This window comes from Dufourea novaeangliae, unplaced genomic scaffold (genome assembly GCF_001272555.1).
Source record: "Dufourea novaeangliae isolate 0120121106 unplaced genomic scaffold, ASM127255v1 scaffold18, whole genome shotgun sequence".
Taxonomy (NCBI): domain Eukaryota; kingdom Metazoa; phylum Arthropoda; class Insecta; order Hymenoptera; family Halictidae; genus Dufourea; species Dufourea novaeangliae.
Window position 1 is genome coordinate 1,362,587 of NW_015373888.1, and position 18,749 is coordinate 1,381,335.

Sequence of the window (18,749 nt, forward strand, 5' to 3'; positions counted from 1 at the left end):
ATACACATTGTATTTCTGATATGATGGTACAATGAATACATTGTGGTTTCCAATATTAGCACAACACAAGGACTAAATAGATCAGAAAGATTAACTATGTGCGAACATACTGATTTTGTAGCTCAAATGCATTTTATGGACTAGAAAGTTATATTGTTACCTGGTCCAATGTCAGCGACACAGTATTGATTTTATAGCAATAGTGCTCAAATCTTATACATTTAGCGAATCGCATTTACTGCTAAAAAAAAAGTCAGTGTCGGTACAAGTTAGTGTTAACGGCTTCTTGTCTTATGCTCATATTTGAAGTATTTTTTTAGAGTATCGTTAACTACTTTTTCCGATTTAAGAACATATCATAATTATCGAAGTAGAATGAAAAATATTGAAAATGTCATACCTAATCATGAGCATATAGATAATGCATAAAGAATTTTTGTAAATAAAATAATTATGAAATACAAGGGGACTATTTGATATTGTATTAGAAAAAATATTAAAATGATATAATAAGATAATTACAAAGTTATCTTACATTGTTATTCAATTGCCGCTTTGATATTGAGAAGCAGAGCTTTTGTAATGAATTGGTCTGTGTTCTTCGGTAAACACTACACGAAAATTGATAAATATTTGTTCGACATGAACGAACGTGATAATTATGATTTTTTATAAATTATATTGTACATAATTTCGGCGTTGTAAATCTGTGCCAAGAGATATATAAGAATCGCTATGTATTACTAAGATGATTTTTTAAATTTTATTTCTTTTGTGCCAAATCTTACGTTTATACCTATATTACAAACTATGTCAAGAATTGTCATGTACGCTCGTATAATTTTCATATTATCAAAATATTACACTTTTAACAAATTATGTTTACCCAATGCAGTAATTTTTGCACACAGCAAGTTTTTAAATACAATAAATACATATTCTTATTTTGTATTCTCAGACAATCACAGAAAGTACGGTTAATAATTCTGATTTAATAGATCTAACAAAAAGAAACAAGTTGAATTGTTAATATGAAATACTGTAAATTCTGTCTGTATACGAGTTTATGTGATATGAAAGTATTTAACTTATGGCACTGTAAACTAAATTAAAATTGTTTAATTAAAGAAATATTTAATAATACATTTGGTTGAAACCTGTTATGTGGCCGCTCAAAGTATAACTTACTTGTCATCCTTGAAATCCACATGCATATACGTAAAAAAACACCATATAATATATACATAACGATTTTTCATAAAATTCAAATATCAGATTGTAATTGTCTGTCAATATGTAAAATGCCATAGTATATGTGTATAGAAGTACATCATCATAATAATAAGACAGTTAACCACAATCCCTAAAAAGTAATTAAAACTTATTAAAACATTTGGTACCATATGAACACAATATAATTTTAATCGAATATTCATTACTTATCAAAAGAAATTACTTCATTTGTACATTGACGTGCAAACTCTGCTTCCGCTAGGGGGAAAAGTGGCATAGAGAAAGGGTCTCCTACCACTTGGTTTCGGAAGTTTTCGAAATTTATGCCAAATTAACATTTATTTCAGTACTTGAAATAAATTTATCAAGTTGTAGAAGGTCCTTCCTCTACGTCCTTTTTTCCCCTAGCGGTAGCCGACTTTGCGGGTCAGTGTACATTATTTCAAATACAATCTTCAAGAAAAATTCCAACTATTTATGGAAGTGGGTATTCAATTATGTAAGGTATTTTTGTTTCCAAAGAGAATATAATTAAATCGATATGTAGACTACAAGAAAAAAATAATAGAATAATTATTTCGACTTATAATTTATTTATTGCTAATAACCAGTACAAGAAATGTAGCGTAATTCTTCATTTCAAACATAAATCTACATATATAGTAACCCAAAGTTTTTTTTTATCCTTCTCTAATAACGTGTACACTATGGTACACGTTTATGTTAAAGGACACAATAATGAGAAATTAAAGGAGATTTGATAAATATCACAGTGTTCAAAATTAACAATTCCTTTCAATATACTTGATTCGTACCTTATTGGGAGAATACATATATGTACATATGAAAGTTCTTATTAAACTGAGATACTTTATTCAAAGTTCTATAAGTACCGATAACAAAAAAATTACTTATGTACAGAAAGTATAAAGTAATTACATGCATACGTTATTTACATGCCCCCGTTCGTATACGGGGTAACAATACAAGTACTATTTAGATGGTACAATCGGACTTTATTAAATGGTATTAGGAGTATCGCGATTTTGAATTATTTACCTATGTGACAAAAAATGCGGTAGTTTCTATTTAGAATCTTTCGTTCGTCGGAACGTATTTTAAAAGATTCTATGAATCCAAACGTTGAAAAAATTACATTGGTTACCACTTGTCATCTCGAGGCTGACAAGCATTTGGTTGCAAAAGTTGAATTTAACTTAATTCATTATGTAAGTCCTCTGGTTATACCTGCTGTTGAAATGTAACACGCATTATTCTTAATCTCGATTGCATCTCCAACAAATACACTGTGCAGCAGAGAATAAATAAATGCCAACAGTTTTGGTTCAACACTTCCAAACAGGTACACTCAGACAGAAAAACGTGCAATGCTTATAATTTATTTCAATTCTCACAAATTTATCGGATATTCGCATTAACTTATATTGTGGCTGCAAACAGAGTGAAAAGAAGTAAGTATGCTGATGCAGCAATATCATTTTATAAAAAAAATGAACCATTACGTTTTATATAAAAAAAAATACAAATTACAATAACACACAACAGAAAATTAAAATAATGAATACGTATTTGCGTAGGAATAAAAATAGATTAATATGAAGTATTTCGTTTGTATACATGTTTTAGACATTTATAAAAATAAACGTATAGCAGCTCTCTCTCAATGTGTCTCTGTATAATTAAAATACATCTTTGCCAGCAACACTCTATTTGCAGCATGACAAACTTAATAAAGGTAATGATCACTTATAGATTTCTTTTATCAGTCAGTATAAAACATAATGCTATGAAAATGTGCAATAAATTCTTTTTCGGAAGTACATTATTGTGTATTAATGTGCTTAAAATTAAACGAATTAAAGAAAAAGTTTCTGACACGTGGTCCAATTTTAAAATAATTTCCAAAACGTAAGATTATTTTTATAAAATTACAATGTATATTGTAAGTCTTAGATCCAACAGAATTTGCATTTTCTTTGGCAAATACAAACCAATCTAAAACGCTGACTACAAAAAAAAAATCGCGAGAAGCAACATATTTCAGAGGCCGTCTGAACATATTTTTTGTAATGTACTTTACATAGGGCTTACTGTTATTCTAGAATTGAGCTTTTCCGTAAGCCACTGGGTCATTACATTTTTAAATATATTTGTCTGATTAATGTTCCCTATTTCAATTATACTGGGCATACAGTGCCCAGCCATAATCATTAATTAGTAAAATGTTTGCCAAAAGCAATAATTTAACAGCGAGTAAAGATATTTCTCGTGGAGATCCAGTTTAAATGTATGCAGTATATGACATTAAGCATGTCATTAATAATGAAAAACATCAAAACTTATTTAAAAAAAAAAAAAAAAAATTGAAGTTGCTGTTAGATTTACAATAATTTCAATAAGTCAATCTTAACACTCACAGGAACTGAATCAGTTATGGTTTCAACATTTCTTACATTCAAACCTTAACGTTGCTCAACATGCGAATATAAATTAGAAGACAATTTCCATGCAACTCATTGGGTAACAAAAAAAATAAAATTTATCACTGCATACTAAATAATTGAATGTATATGATATTCATATTTTCTTCAATTCCATGCTCCGTTTCATTTTGTCAATAAGACTGACAATTGTTAATTGAAATAATTAACTAGTTATATTAAGAGCATCCAATTTAGCCAGCAGATCTTTTACATCGTCCTGAACCTGATCGACTGTGCTTGACAAAGATAAACGTGAATAAAAGGAGCTCAAGGTTTCCAATTTTTCATGGGAACTTTTCTGCTTTTGTAGATACGTCAGTAACATATTTACTATGTCGTTCAGCTCTTGTTTTACTATAGACATTTCCACTCCCTTAACCTTAAACGTTTGAACTAATTTTAAACGTGACTCTGCCAATTGCAACGGACTATATCCGTCTTTACTCAGCGACGAGACATCCGCTCCTGCTTTCAAAAGAAGCGTTATTATTGATACGCGACGTAAAATAGATGCTGTGCCAGATGCTGTGTCAGATGCTGTGTCAGATGCTGTATGTAGAGGAGTGTTGCCGCGACAATCAGGTTGATTAGGGTCTGCGCCATATTCTAGTAATAGCTGCACCATTTCTGTGTTACCCCTATTGAAGAAAGTCACTTTGTACATTGTATTAATATCTACACGAATAATGTATATATGACAATTCGTCCAAACGTGATTGTTGTGAACACACAATGCTCAACCAAAAAAGCGAGTTGTTAGACGTACTAATTTTTTACGTAAAAAATATTGAATGATCAATCATAAGTCTACTATGTTATGTAAGAGTAGAATTGGTAACATTGTAAAAACGTATTTAACCCTCATAGACATGAACCGCGAATACACCATTCCCTTTTTTCGTAAGTTATTTAATTAATTTAATAATATTCTGTTTTTTAATGATAGATAATTAGGAGGGGAAAAAACATTTTTCGAGAAAAAAAAATGTAGAGAAATAGAAAACTTCTCCGTACCCGATGGCGTACGGTATACGCCGTCCGTGTCCTTAAGGGTTAATATTATTACACTCATTATAGCTAACTATACTTTTTCATTTAATATTCATTGTTCCGATAATAATTCCTAAAATAATTTATATCACATACGATTAATATATAAATTAGCGTTTTAGAAATAGAAGAAATGTCCGTACAACATTTCATTTGCTAAAAATGGAAAATGTCGTATGATTTGAAATTTGTTTAAACTTACTTGGCAGTAGCAATGTGTAAAGCAGTTTGTCCATTCTCAATATCCACTTCATTAGGTGATATACCGCTACTTAACAATTCTCTCATCTCGATAATGTTGTTTCTACGTACTGCAACTCGAAATTTATGATAGCGAATCAAAGTAGCGTACTTCGAGGTCTCATGACGGTTTCGTACTGCACAGACTGATTTAATCTTTCCGTGACAGTTAGGTTCTTAAAAAGAAGGTAATAAGATTTTAACATTATTAACTGTCAGAAACAGAAAATGAAAGACTGAATAATTCACGACATTAAAAGAAGAAATATACGAAATAACTACATAATTTACAAATAATTTCCAAGAATTACATACTGTATTTTCTTACTCCTGCGGACATTGATAATCTATCTGTTGGATATGAGTAAGGACACCTCAGTTTTGAGCTCTGTAACAATTCAAATTTAATAACATATTTACTATGAAAGTACAGAAGAGCATAATGTTTTCTTGACAAATGATGCAGCATTCACAAAACTTATGCAAGACTCGGAAAGGACAAAATTAAGTTATAAATTTTTATGGAATCCTAATAGAATCTGTTCCTATATTACATTAAAGATTCCCTTAATATTCAGAACTCGGGACCGATTTGAAACAGTTAAGCCGCTTATGCATTGGCGATTTCAAACCGAGTGACCGAACAAGATGAGTGACTGAGCGAATCGAAAATTGTCGGTATCGCAGAGATCGTCGATGAGATTGCCATAACTACGGCTGTAAAAAAAAAAAAGCAATAACGGGTGCACCCATGTTTGGTGTATTTTTCAAAGATGTAAGTGAGAAAGACCGCCCAAGGGTTTTGGGAATGTGCCTTCTAGGAATATCTGGACTGAATGAGAGAGACTCAGGTGGTCCTGGTTTGCACTTTTCAAAGTACAATAATGTCTCCATGAGTGCGACATACTCGAGTCCGCTTAGGAGCATTCATGGCAAGGCGGAAAGATTTTCAGGCCCTCATAAAATTGTTTACTCTCTTTAGATTGAATCCAAAGGGGGACACCCCCAGTGGTGGGAGTAACGTTGCTCGTATCACATTCATCGAGGAATCATTATATCCGGATAAAGTTCGAAAACTGTGACAGGATTGTTTCTGTTATTTCGATGGTTCCCATGGTCTGCCATCGACGACACAACTCTAAATAATCCAACGACGGGACACCTTTATATTTAGTTCCGCGTTAATAAAAATTTTATTAACATATTGGTTGAGATTTTTCTGCTTAAAACGATACCAAACATGATATATTTTGATCACATTGAAATCTTTCCGAACATTACGGAAATCATTACTGTATTTATCATTTTTACAACCCATTAATTTTTCTATTGACACGTTCGCTGCCAGGCGTGAACAGTGTATCGACCGGTGACTTTCTCGTGTTAATCAACCGCAGCATCAAGAGTTGAGCGACATCAAAAGTGACGTCCGTGTGTAATATCTGTCTGTTAGCATGGAAACGGCGTTTATGTGTATGTGTGGATGACAATATGAATCGTTAAAACATGACACCCCTCCTCACGATTTTCTAGCGGTAACAAACGTGTTAGAAATGAAATTACTGTACTCAAGTTTACAAGTTTCTGTTGGTCGAGGAAGATGGGGAGCAATCCCTACTATACATTGTCTATTTAACTTACAACTCCATCTTTTTATAGTCTACTCTGTCGCCTGTACGAAATACATCATACGCATATGCAAAACATTGTATAAGCCACATATAAGTACTAAAGATATATGAACAATTTCCCATTGGTGTATTTTATAGGCGGAATCAGGAAGCATGCCCTTACCTCGTGGTACCCTTTAGAAGCCGAAGCACGTGTGAAACGGATAAAATGTGAGTCGATTTTCCCAGGTTTGCTGTTGCAAAGACGACGATCCCTACCAGTCACAACTTCTGAACTCCAATATGCCACATTCTCATGCATTTTTATTTCCTGTATTACATGAAAGCATGATAGCATTATAATTCAAATAACAATATTCTAATTATATAATTGTAACTAATTATTATTTAAAAACCAACTTGTATAGACACAAGAAATATTACAGAAGACAACTTACATAGACATATGAAATGTTAAGTAAGATATAAATATGACTTTCCCCTAAGAAGTTACAATCTTTTTACATAATATATAGCTGATATAAAAGATATAACAGACTTGTAAAATTTATTTAAGTAATCATAGACGTCTTCTACACCTTTGGACAACCCTCTTCATTGAGTTTTAAAGCTGAAAGGTTTTTCAGCTCACCAAAGGTAATCAAAAATGTACCACACTTGAATTAAATTGCCATTAGTTTTGCTATTAGTGCTATTCTTCAAGGTACAAATTTTACAAGTCTGTTATATTTTGTGGACCAAGTATCAGCTTCATACTTTATAGAACAAGTATAAGCTCTATATTTTGAACTTGGTCTTACTAAAAAAGAAAAACACATTCACCTAATTTGGTGCATAATCTTGACAATTTACGTTTCATTTAAACAAATTCTAAACAGCAAATATCGTTAACACTAAGGTAGACCAAAAATGTATCAGTCTCAGCAAAAATACATTAATTAAGTAAAAAAAATACATACTTTAGGGTAGTATACGACAACTGGTCCAGTACTAGTCGTTGGCGTCGAAATTTCATTACCCCCGGTGCGTGTGTGAGTTCCAATTACGGGTACAAATGAAAACGATCGCAAACTGAGGATAGGTCCAGTTTCAATGTGAAAAGAATTTGCTTTGTTCTCGCTGTTGGTTGTTGTTGCTGCTGTTGTTGTTGTTAGTGTGGTTGTTGTGGCCATAGTCGAACTGACATTGCTCATTTGGTACGGCGAGAGATTTTCGTGTTGAGTAATCGAACTATCGTTCGAATCATTACCCATCTCCACTCCAGAGTCCACGGATGCCATTGTAAATTAAAACGTTCAATAACGTTTTAGAAAAACTACAATCTACCACTTAAATCCGACATGAACTGCTAACGAAATCACAGACAGGGTTGCCAAGGATAACCTTTTTATGTCATAGACATACATATAACGTCTAGACGACGCAGTCTCATAGGTCTCATGTCTCGCGTAGTCAGAACATGTGTATACTGCACACCATGCGGGGATTAATGGTACTATGGTCCGTCCAACGCACGGTCCGGAAACTCCTGTGGTCTTATGGTAGGGATGAAGTCGGCACTAGAAAGAGAGGAAACAATAACTGGAATCACATTTCTCTCTTTCTAATGGGGCTGTTGGTGGGGGATTCTCCTACAGCTGTAGAGAGACTACCCTCGCGTGCAAACTCGACTTCCGCTAACGAATAAATTTACCAAGTGATAGAAGACTTTTTTTCTACACCGTTTTTTCCCCTAGTGAAAGCCGAGTTTACTCGTCACCGTACCGTACGGTCCGTACGTGCAGCATTCCATTTCCTCATCGGCCCCCAATAGCTTTCTCCCCTCCTGCGATGTGCGAGCAAGAGAGGAATTCTCATTTCCTCTCTAGTAAAATTAATTAATATCTCGTTGATAAAGCCTCGGAGAACTTTTTCCCTAAGGAAAAAATTGTTTCAAATCACCTCGGGATTCACCCCTTTCAAGGAGTTACAACATTTTTAGGATACCCTTAGAGCTCAATGGCCATAGTTACAACCCTCTTTTTAAAAAAAAACTAGAACTTTATGAATTGAAAATAAAATATAAGTTCCATGTGTTAAACTGGTCAGTAATAAACAGTATATGCAGTTAACATTCTGTTTTAATACTAAAAATTAATTTTGGCAGTAGGGAATTACGGGGGTTACGGGTCCTTGGACAAATTCTTGTTTCTAATTTCTGATTTATTCCCATTTTTTACTGTGCTTAATTTTTTAATATCTTTTGTTTTTAATAAGATATTTTGTTTCTGAATCATTTTCTTCAAGTAAAGTTAACGAAACGTAGAATTTTTATCTTTGTCCAACAATTTCATCGAAATATTTTTTAGCAGAAACAATAACAACTATGTATGAACATTAATTCTAACATTTTAATTATTTCCTGATATAATCTTCTATCCATTCAAAAAGGATCAACAGTTGATTTTCGAATGCACATGAACAATTTGTATAGATGGCATTGTTGAGTACATAACATGAAAAAATTTGTGCCGTTCACTGAACAAAGCGAGACTTAATGGTCTGATGCAACCCAACCAACCCTTTATTATTTAATTAATGTATTTAATAATATTTTAAGGGATGTTTGTTAAGAATCATTTGTGCTATACATGCACAATGAACAGCCTGAGTGAAGTGATAGTGTGTCACTTATGTTGTCTGCTTGATAATTAATCGAATTATGAAGAATTACAAACAATAACATAGCAATTGATAATTTTAAAACATCGATATAAAAATGTATGTGTTTTTCTACGAAAATTGCATGATCAGTATCTTATTTCTGAATAATTTTCACACAATTTACCATTAATGAATTAATATTTTATAATTTATTTAATCCTTTCACATACAATATAGAATCGTATAAATAATTACTTACTAATTGGTATTGTTTTTTTAAATGTATATTTGTAGATGTTTAATCCTGTACAAATAAAACATGAATGTATAGGAGTAGATGATGCTAACTCAGATGACAGAATTAATACACCATTGGATAATTCGAATCATCCGATATTCAATAATGAAGGTGTTGAATACAGATATAATCAATTACCGCAATTCTGGAATTATACACAATTGTCAAATGAGATACAACCAAAAACTGAAATTTGTGGCCAACAAAATTTGTTTAGAATACAAGTGGGTCTTATAATTTCAACAAATATGCTTTATAAAATTCATAAACCATGGTACTTGTTAAGACACTTTACTATTAATGTATATGAACATTTTAGGAAAATGATCCTATAGCATACATGAAAGGCTACGTACAAAATGGTATGTTGGTCCAAGTTAATCAAGATGGAAATATAAACCAGAATCAAATATGCTACCAATACCATACAAATGCTACTATGAAAAATGAACAGTCACTCCTTTCAGAAGGAGTACAACAATCCAAACTTGCAAATCAAGTAATGACAATTTCAGAGCCAGTACCCTCAATGAAATTGAATCGTCCTGGAAGACCACCCAGAAGCTCCTCTGAATTAAATGAAGGAAAAAAGTTTAAATGCCAGTGTGAAATATGTTTCAAAGAATTTGGTCACAAAAGTAATTTATTTATACATATGAGGACCCATAATGGAGAACGACCATATAAATGTAATCAATGTAACAAGTGTTTTACACACAGTGGTAATTTAGTTATTCACATGAGAACACATTCCGGTGAGAGACCTTATGGTTGCCAAATATGTGGAAAAATGTTTAGTCATAGTGGAAACTTGTCGACGCATTTACGAACTCATTCAGGTGTAAAACCATACAAATGTAGTATATGTGGTAAAGAATTCAGACATAGCGGGAATTTATCAATACATGAAAGGATACATTCCGGTATTAAGCCTTTTCAATGCAAAGTTTGTGGAAAAGATTTTTATCACAGTGGAAATTTAACGACTCATATGAAGAAACATCCTATAGGTATTAATGCTAGTGTTAATGAATGTAAAAATAATGAAGACCAGGCAATACCTGCTACAGTTAATTGTAACAATGCTGGATCCTTAAGTACATTTACAAATAATTTACCGCTGAGTTCAGCTACTGACATCAAAGTGATACCTAGTGCAAGCAATACTGTTCCTATAAAACATGAAGGTAATGATAAGGGATTAACAAGTGGCGTTGAAATCTTAACGTCGACTTAAATATGTATTAAATGTACGTAATTCAATACTTTAATAGCAATTCTGATTATAAATCTTTCTTTGTGATTATAATCGCTCGAAAGAAATATTTTTATCAGAGCTTAAATCATTTAAAGATGTCAACAGTCACTTGAATGACTGTAAATGTATGAGTATATATTTTTGGAATTACATATATATATAATTTAATTCACAATATTACATGTAAAATTCTGTATAACATATGTGCAATTCCGAATAACATATTAATCAATGATGGATTTATTGTTATGTCACAAGACTAAGTAACTATAAACAATACATCATTTTTCTATTAAAATTTCTTGCTCTATTGACCATTTGTAATATTCATTTTAATAAAGTATTTCAAGATTACTTTTTATTTTATTATGAATCATTGATAAATTAATAAATGGATAATTATAAATAAATAAATGCATTTTACACATAGAATTACTTGAAGATACTGCTAGAGATTTATGCAAGCAAAATTCATTATGATTCATCTTATCGTAGAATCAGTTTTAATACTAAATACCAAAATTTTACACATATGTTATTTACAGATATTCTCTAGTGACATTTTACGAAAAATAAATTTTTGCAAGTTTCTGTTATTAAAATATTTATTTGCCATAAATGCATACATAAAAATGTCAGGTTACAAATACATAATACTTCCTTGCCGTAATTGTACTCTAGTTTTAATAAAAATTTTATTTGGTTGAAAAACTGCTCAATGCAAACATTCATGTATCATATATTGAGATACGTATTACTGATATATGATGTACAGTCTCAGAAATGTGCGAAATCGTTGATCGCTTTAAATATTATTTTAATAATATGTATCAGTTGCATGTTATAATGTAGTTGTTATACGAGTAATATGTATATATGTGTGCATAAATATTTGTGTCCTATGAAATTCAAGGTACACTATACGTATTTGTTTTATATATTATCTATTTGAAATGTAAATAATAATCTCTGTTTACAATATTCGATAGTGTATAAAAATAAATTTCTATTCAATACGTTGCGTAATTTGTCAAATTTTTCTAAAAATGCTCTACAAAAATTGTTTACTATGATTTTTTTAAATCGAATCAAACAGATCTAAAAGCTTTTGGTAACAATTCAAAGTTTTTACAGCTTCTTTCCTAAAAATATATAGAAATGTATACGAATAGTTTAAATTTAGAATTAATTTACTTATATTATATATTTCTATGAAAGATGCATGATATATATCTCACATTTGTTACAAGAATCATTGGTATAGACTAGGATAAACGTAATATAAGTTGTTAATGCAATGTAAGTTCAGAGTTATACAAATTTTTCCTGTTCAACAATTAGTCATTGTTAAATATAGATACTTGTTAATATATAATTATTTTATAACATAATGTAAATGTAGTTTTTCATATTGAACTATCAAACATTTTTATAATTCAGTTTTAGAAATGTTTTTTTAGAAAAGATTTGTATTCGAACTTATGGTTTGTTAATCATGTTAAAGAGCTTTCAATTATATAGACCATAAGTTAATACAAAGTACAGTACATACGAAGTCTCAAGCTTGTGCAATGTATAATTTTCATATACACACACTGAATTATCGTATAACATTTAAAGGCACAGTCATATTTCGTGGAAGACGGTTAGATATATTCGCAGCTGTATTTTCAAGTAATTCATGCCAAATGTATGTTCCAATTGTAGGAACATCTTCTACAGGCAGCTTGAATGATACTAGTAATGTCAAACGAAGTCCATCTCCTCCTTGTCCTCCACTGAATTCTACGGAAAATATACCGTGCGGCCTATGCTGTGCAACTCCACTACCGAACAGTTCCTATAATAAGTTGTTTTATGAAAAACTCTATTCTATTTCCATAATTTAATTTCATAAACAATATAGCAACTTACTTCCATGAAGTTGTGTAAAGTAGAGAGAAGACTACGACTTGGATTAATTTCACAAATTGGCAAATGAACTGGTGTTGTATCTGATACAAGAACATGTAATTTATTCCTGTAGAGAAAGTCAACTATAAGATTTCTCATACGTGTCAACTGTTTCAATTAAGATAACTATTAAACACACAGTTTATAAGTTACATCTAAATGTATGTTAATACAATGCAGAATATATATTTTACAGTATGGAATAATTCAATTCAAGAATAACCAAATTATATTTCTTGTTTAGAAAAGGAATTGAAACGGTTAGTATTTATAAGTCTTAAAAGAAATGAAAATATATAAGTAAGTAAAATCTTTGTTACAAATGTATATGTACAAGTTCACGTGTGCGTATGTGTACCTAGTATACACCAACCTAAGCCTTCATCCATAATCACAGTCAAAATCAGATTGTCGTTGTTGTGTTACGAAAACTACCACCAGTGACCATGTACTGAAAGCGCAAATACTAAAGAGAAGTTAAGCATAAGCGGTGATACATACAGGGTGCCCTATTTTAATCTTTCCCCGCGATTATTTCCAAAATTATTGGTTCTTCGCAACAATGTTCCATATAGAACTTATTGGAAATAAATTTTTTCTAAGTGGAGGTGCCACCAAGATTTCAAAGTGATCTCTGTTCTTTTAAATAGATATTCTTTTTCAGCTAGACGCATAGCCTGCTGTAAAACTAGTTCGTTGACCTAGGACATATGGGTCTTTCAAAGCCTAGATTCACTGAACGGCTATAAGATTTTTCGCAGCGTAGAAATTTGTCGATCATAAACGTAACGCGGATTCGGACATATCATGCCTAAATGACCATACATAAATAGCTTTAGATCACTTTGGTAGACCCATACGGCCTACAGGAATGAATTAGTCTCAAAGCAAGCTACACATTTAGCTAAAAAAAGACATATAGGTCCATTTAAAGGAACAAAGATCACCTTAAACTCGTCTAGGCATCTCCATTTAGAAAAAATTTGTTTCCATCATATGATGTCCCCTTCAAAGCAGAGCAAATTCTATTTGAAACATTTTTGCAAACAATCAACAGTTTGGGAGGGGATAATCGCGCGAAAAGATTCAAATGAGTTACCCTGTATATAAAAATAAATGTGAAAATTAAACATGATATAAGATTTCAGTGAAGCAATCTTTTAATATATCCAACTTACGTTGCTCTCTTCTTTGAAGTAATTACAAGCCTCAATAATAATTTGTTTAATGGTTTACTAACTGGAATTAAATTTGAATGATGTAGAGTATCTTTGTTCATAGTATAAGAATATCCCCTTTCTATCAGAGGAATGATATCGTTTGCTCTTAGTGTCAGGTCATTTATATTATCTACCCAGCGTGCCTGCAATGATTCTTCATTCGCTTCATCTAATGTTTTTAATTTACCACCAGTTATTTTGCCAGTAAAAACAAATCGAAACCATGAACCAGTTGCACATTCAATAAGTATCAATGTTTCTGGCTTCAATATAAGACCTGTTTCCTCCAGAACTTCTCTTTTAACAGCATCTAATAAATTTTCATTGGGATCAACTCGACCAGCAGGTAAATACCATTTCCCATTACAAGAAGCTTTGGCTTCTTGAATCATTAAAATATCTCCTTGCTCATTTATGACAACAGCAGCAACAATGTATGTTACAGTTTTTTGACAAATTGGAACATAATTAGAAGTTTTTATTCCTGTAACATATACCTTCTTTTAAAGATTATTACTAATAAGACGTCATTACAAATAAAAACAGAAATCATACCGACATAGTTATTGTGTAAAAAAGTCCAGAAATAATATAGAATATAATAGACTAAATAGAGTATCATTTCTAACATATTTATGTGATGTATTTGCAAATTTTTATAATGACAGTTAATGAACTGCATTACTGACACTTTTGCGCTCGCAAAATTTATGATAAGAAATTGTCTTCCAAATCAAGTACCATAAAAATGTATATAAAATATATTTTTACCTAGTATATCATTTTGGACGGCATGGCTAGGTTCGTGCGTATCATCAATTTCTAATGGATTTCCAGCTAACAATAGTTCAATTTGTTTTTCAATAGTTAACGACATGTTGTTGGAAGTGTAACAGCAATTTTAATTTCTATGTGTAATAAGTATGTAAAAAATATATTAAATATAACAGATCATTCCTACAATTTTAACAATCGACAAGGTTATAAACAAAGTGAAAGTGTCAATGATCACACATCATGTCACACATGATTGAATTAGACGTCTGCATCCGGGTGCAACTATGCCATTGCTACACAGTCAGAATCACTGTTCTATCGTACTGTTCAATTAAAAAAAAAACAAAGATTTTGTTTAGTATAATAATAGTAAATGGAGAAAAATATACACTAGTAAGTATGCTCATACAAAAGTGGTACCACAAACAAGAACTGAGAAGAACATCTGTGGGACTTCGTGTCCCATATTTTGAAATACCATGAAAATACCGTTCGTGCAAAAAAATCAGAGATTTTCTGCTGCCCTCTACGTTATGAGGACGATGAATTCGTAAATTATAATTATAAAATTTCATATGCTACAAAATAGCATATAAAAATGAATTAAACTTTAGACTATCCTTTAGTAAAATTGGACGAAGTTCAATTATTTATTTCTACTTTGATTAAATCAGGAACGATATCCGTACTTCTAAGTCATCTACCTCGTGGTTTTCCATCTTTCGTCATGCCACACGTCAGCACAGTGCGCCCTCTGCTCGTGCCCTCGTATTTGTATATATGATGTGGATGGAAGATTGGCTTATATAAAAATTGTATTAGGTTAATCGTACAGCACGAAACGTATCAAAATAATTCGTCAAAATGGTGAGCATTTGTTTCTTGTTATATTTAAGTCATTGTCACTGTACGTGTACACGGAAACATATTTTCGGCATGATCGTATGTCTATCCACTTGCCACAGATGTCAATCACCCGTTCGTGGCTGTACCGACACGAATTGAAAAATTAAAATCCATTGCACGATTAAACGATTTGTTATTCTTTTAGGTACTTATTGCCGCAGCGGTCTGCACTAAAGCAGGCAAAAGTAAGTAATGCCTTTTTTTCTATGATTGCACCTGTCCATATAATGTATGCATTATACTTACATTCCTTCACATTCACATGACCATATTTCCAATTGTCAGATCACCATAGTCTTTTATATCACTCAGCGTAATTGTTTCTGTTGTCAGATTAGTACGAATGAGATATTTTCTTTTGGAATTTTTAATTTTTATAGTGTGACCATATTGAATTAAATGATATTTGATCGCCAAATTTAATAAGTCGTATTAAACATATGAAAATTCCTTGCTATCTATATGTATAAATTGTTAAAACGCTGATGTTAAATTTGTTACTTATTACTGGGTTATAGATTTTATGCCTTTATAACATGCTGAATTTCCTAAATTTTGTATGGTCAAAAATTTAATAAAGATTTCCCAAGTTTTTATGTTATTTATAACTTGGTAGAACCTGTACTGAAATAAATAAAGTTCTGCTTAACTCCCATTTCAACAAATTAGTCTACCCAAATTTATATTTGTATTAACATTTACAATGTAGTTATTACTATGTCTTAATCAATATAATGAATAATTATGATATTCAAGTAATTTTCTTGATTAATTTAAACTACCCAAATAAATTAAATTAATATATTAACACCTTATCTATAACAGTAACGGTAACAGATAATAGTATGAAATTTGATGCCAAATAGTGTCATTCATAGATAAGGTACTAACATATAATAAATATATATTATTACATTATGTAAAATAAATATAATTAAATTTATTTCTGTTTAATTGAGGGCAAATAGTGTATTTCTATGTAAATTAATCTTTAACCTACTAATTTAAATTAATATGAACTATGTGATATGTAAAAATTTCAGCTATTATTTCTCGTCAGTTTGTTGAAATGACAAAAGCCAGAATAGAAGGTTTACTTGCTGCGTTTCCAAAGTTAATGAGTACCGGTAAACAGCATACATTTGTAGAAACAGAATCTGTAAGATATGTGTATCAACCACTGGAGAAAGTATATATGTTATTAATCACTACAAAAGCTAGCAACATATTAGAAGATCTAGAAACATTGAGACTCTTTGCAAGAGTTGTAAGTACACTTTCAGTAATAAACTAAATTATTAACTTTCAATTTTTCGCATACACTGGACTATTAATTGATTTTATAGATTCCAGAATATTGTAGTTCAATAGACGAACTAGAAATAGCTGAAAATGCATTCAATTTAATATTTGCGTTCGATGAAATAGTTGCACTGGGATATAGAGAAAGCGTTAACTTGGCGCAGATCAGAACATTTGTAGAAATGGATTCGCACGAAGAAAAGGTCTATCAAGCAGTGAGAATGACACAAGAGCGAGAAGCGAGAAACAAAATGCGTGAGAAAGCAAAGGAATTACAGAGGCAACGAATGGAAGCAAATAAAAAGACTGGTCTTAAGAATCCTGGCTTCGGTAATTCATATGGAAGCAGTGGTAACTTCACACCAACTGCTGCTGTTGGAGATACAGCTACCTTTATACCAGATCCAATTCGATCTTCGTATACACCAACACAGAAACCTGTTAATGCTGGGCCAGGTGCAATGAAATTAGGAGGAAAATCTCGTGACGTTGATTCATTCGTTGATCAGTTGAAAGAAGAAGGAGAGAATGTCGTGACAACACCTTTGTCTGCATCGGGTGCAAAACCATCAGTTGCACCACAGATAATCAATACAGAAACGGTTCACTTGCGTCAGGAAGAACGACTTAATGTACGAATTAGCCGAGATGGTGGCTTGCAGCACTTTGAGCTACATGGTCTGGTGACACTACATGTCACAGACGAGAAGTGGGGACGAATTCGTGTACAATTAGAAAACAGAGACGCGAGAGGAATACAATTACAAACACATCCTAATGTAGATAAGGAATTGTTTAGATCTCGTGGTCAGATAGGCCTGAAAATTCCTACCAAACCATTCCCATTGAATACTGATGTTGGAGTATTGAAGTGGCGCTTGCAAGCTCAGGATGAAACAGCGTTACCCATTTCAATAAACTGCTGGCCTTCTGAAAACGGAGAAGGTGGATGCGATGTCAACATAGAATACGAGTTAGAACAAGCTAACCTTGAACTAAACGATGTTCAAATAAACATTCCATTGCCGATTGGCTGCAATCCCATAGTAAGTGAATGCGATGGGCAATATACACACGAAGCGCGACGAAATACGCTTGTATGGTCTCTACCAATAATAGATGCCACAGCAAAATCTGGTTCGATGGAGTTCTCAGCACCATCTTCTACTCCAGATGAATTTTTTCCTCTTCACGTCTCATTTTCGTCAAAGACGTCGTACGTCAATATTAAGGTATACTGTGTCCTTATATTAAAGACTTTTTTTCTATGTATTATTTCAAATTTTTTGAAAGATTAACTGGATTTGTATTTTTTATAGGTGAGCGAAGTGTTGCTTGTGGAAGATGAAAGTCCTGTGAAGTATTCAGTAGAAACAGTTTTCTTTACTGATAACTATGAAGTGGTATAAGTATGCCGAGAATAACTTAATTATTTGTGTTAAATGTATACAAGGATACTAAACCAGGCACAGTCCATTGAAACACCAATGATAAATGTTTTCAGCTTCATTTATTATCTGAACTACAGTTTCATTCCACGAAAACCACTATTTTCGTTAATGGTTGGGTACATTAGAAGTATATTAGATACACTACACTTACAAGTACCCTAATGAACAGTTTGTTCTATTTAGTACTTGCCTAATGTCGAACTACTAAAGAAATCTGTAAAAAGAGGTATTTTAAAATCCGAAATGAAGAAACACTGAAAGTTTTTTCGCATTTTACAAGTTC

The 18,749-nt window shown here is 31.9% G+C and overlaps 4 protein-coding genes across 4 annotated transcripts; 2 read left to right on the plus strand and 2 right to left on the minus strand.

Annotated features, from left to right (window-relative positions):
* Positions 1–3,859: 3,859 nt before the first annotated feature.
* On the minus strand, positions 3,860–8,030 carry LOC107185503 (putative ankyrin repeat protein RF_0381). Its single transcript, XM_015573198.1, has 5 exons — positions 7,618–8,030; positions 6,822–6,968; positions 5,343–5,415; positions 4,990–5,203; positions 3,860–4,375 (listed from the first exon to the last, which is right to left on the minus strand). The coding sequence occupies exons 1-5, from the start codon at positions 7,936–7,938 to the stop codon at positions 3,901–3,903; spliced, it is 1,230 nt and encodes a 409-aa protein (XP_015428684.1). The 5' UTR covers positions 7,939–8,030; the 3' UTR covers positions 3,860–3,900.
* LOC107185470 (zinc finger protein 665-like) lies at positions 6,824–10,836 on the plus strand. Its single transcript, XM_015573156.1, has 3 exons — positions 6,824–6,868; positions 9,596–9,823; positions 9,919–10,836. The coding sequence occupies exons 2-3, from the start codon at positions 9,596–9,598 to the stop codon at positions 10,834–10,836; spliced, it is 1,146 nt and encodes a 381-aa protein (XP_015428642.1). The 5' UTR covers positions 6,824–6,868.
* A 1,621-nt stretch (positions 10,837–12,457) lies between these two features.
* On the minus strand, positions 12,458–14,916 carry LOC107185477 (8-oxo-dGDP phosphatase NUDT18). Its single transcript, XM_015573169.1, has 4 exons — positions 14,802–14,916; positions 13,989–14,514; positions 12,772–12,877; positions 12,458–12,697 (listed from the first exon to the last, which is right to left on the minus strand). Exons 1-4 carry the CDS (start codon positions 14,905–14,907, stop codon positions 12,458–12,460), a joined length of 978 nt encoding a protein of 325 aa, XP_015428655.1. The 5' UTR covers positions 14,908–14,916.
* A 676-nt stretch (positions 14,917–15,592) lies between these two features.
* LOC107185461 (coatomer subunit delta) lies at positions 15,593–18,492 on the plus strand. Its single transcript, XM_015573146.1, has 5 exons — positions 15,593–15,674; positions 15,859–15,898; positions 16,757–16,980; positions 17,060–18,247; positions 18,335–18,492. Exons 1-5 carry the CDS (start codon positions 15,672–15,674, stop codon positions 18,422–18,424), a joined length of 1,545 nt encoding a protein of 514 aa, XP_015428632.1. The 5' UTR covers positions 15,593–15,671; the 3' UTR covers positions 18,425–18,492.
* Positions 18,493–18,749: the final 257 nt, after the last annotated feature.

Bases quoted from the DNA above. Each gene is read 5' to 3' on its own strand.
- LOC107185503 (XM_015573198.1), bottom strand. From the start codon at position 7,938: ATGGCATCCGTGGACTCTGGAGTGGAGATGGGTAATGATTCGAACGAT. The intron at 6,969-7,617 runs GTATGTATTTTT...CATGTAATACAG, and splicing joins TTGTCGTATACTACCCTAAA to GAAATAAAAATGCATGAGAA. The intron at 5,416-6,821 runs GTAAGGGCATGC...GAATTGTTACAG, and splicing joins CTTCTAAAGGGTACCACGAG to AGCTCAAAACTGAGGTGTCC.
- LOC107185470 (XM_015573156.1), top strand. From the start codon at position 9,596: ATGTTTAATCCTGTACAAATAAAACATGAATGTATAGGAGTAGATGAT. The intron at 9,824-9,918 runs GTGGGTCTTATA...TGAACATTTTAG, and splicing joins AAAATTTGTTTAGAATACAA to GAAAATGATCCTATAGCATA.
- LOC107185477 (XM_015573169.1), bottom strand. From the start codon at position 14,907: ATGTCGTTAACTATTGAAAAACAAATTGAACTATTGTTAGCTGGAAAT. The intron at 12,878-13,988 runs GTAAGTTGGATA...CTTTCTCTACAG, and splicing joins ACTTCAAAGAAGAGAGCAAC to GAATAAATTACATGTTCTTG. The intron at 12,698-12,771 runs GTAAGTTGCTAT...AACTTATTATAG, and splicing joins CTTTACACAACTTCATGGAA to GAACTGTTCGGTAGTGGAGT.
- LOC107185461 (XM_015573146.1), top strand. The intron at 16,981-17,059 runs GTAAGTACACTT...TTGATTTTATAG, and splicing joins TGAGACTCTTTGCAAGAGTT to ATTCCAGAATATTGTAGTTC. The intron at 18,248-18,334 runs GTATACTGTGTC...TATTTTTTATAG, and splicing joins CGTCGTACGTCAATATTAAG to GTGAGCGAAGTGTTGCTTGT.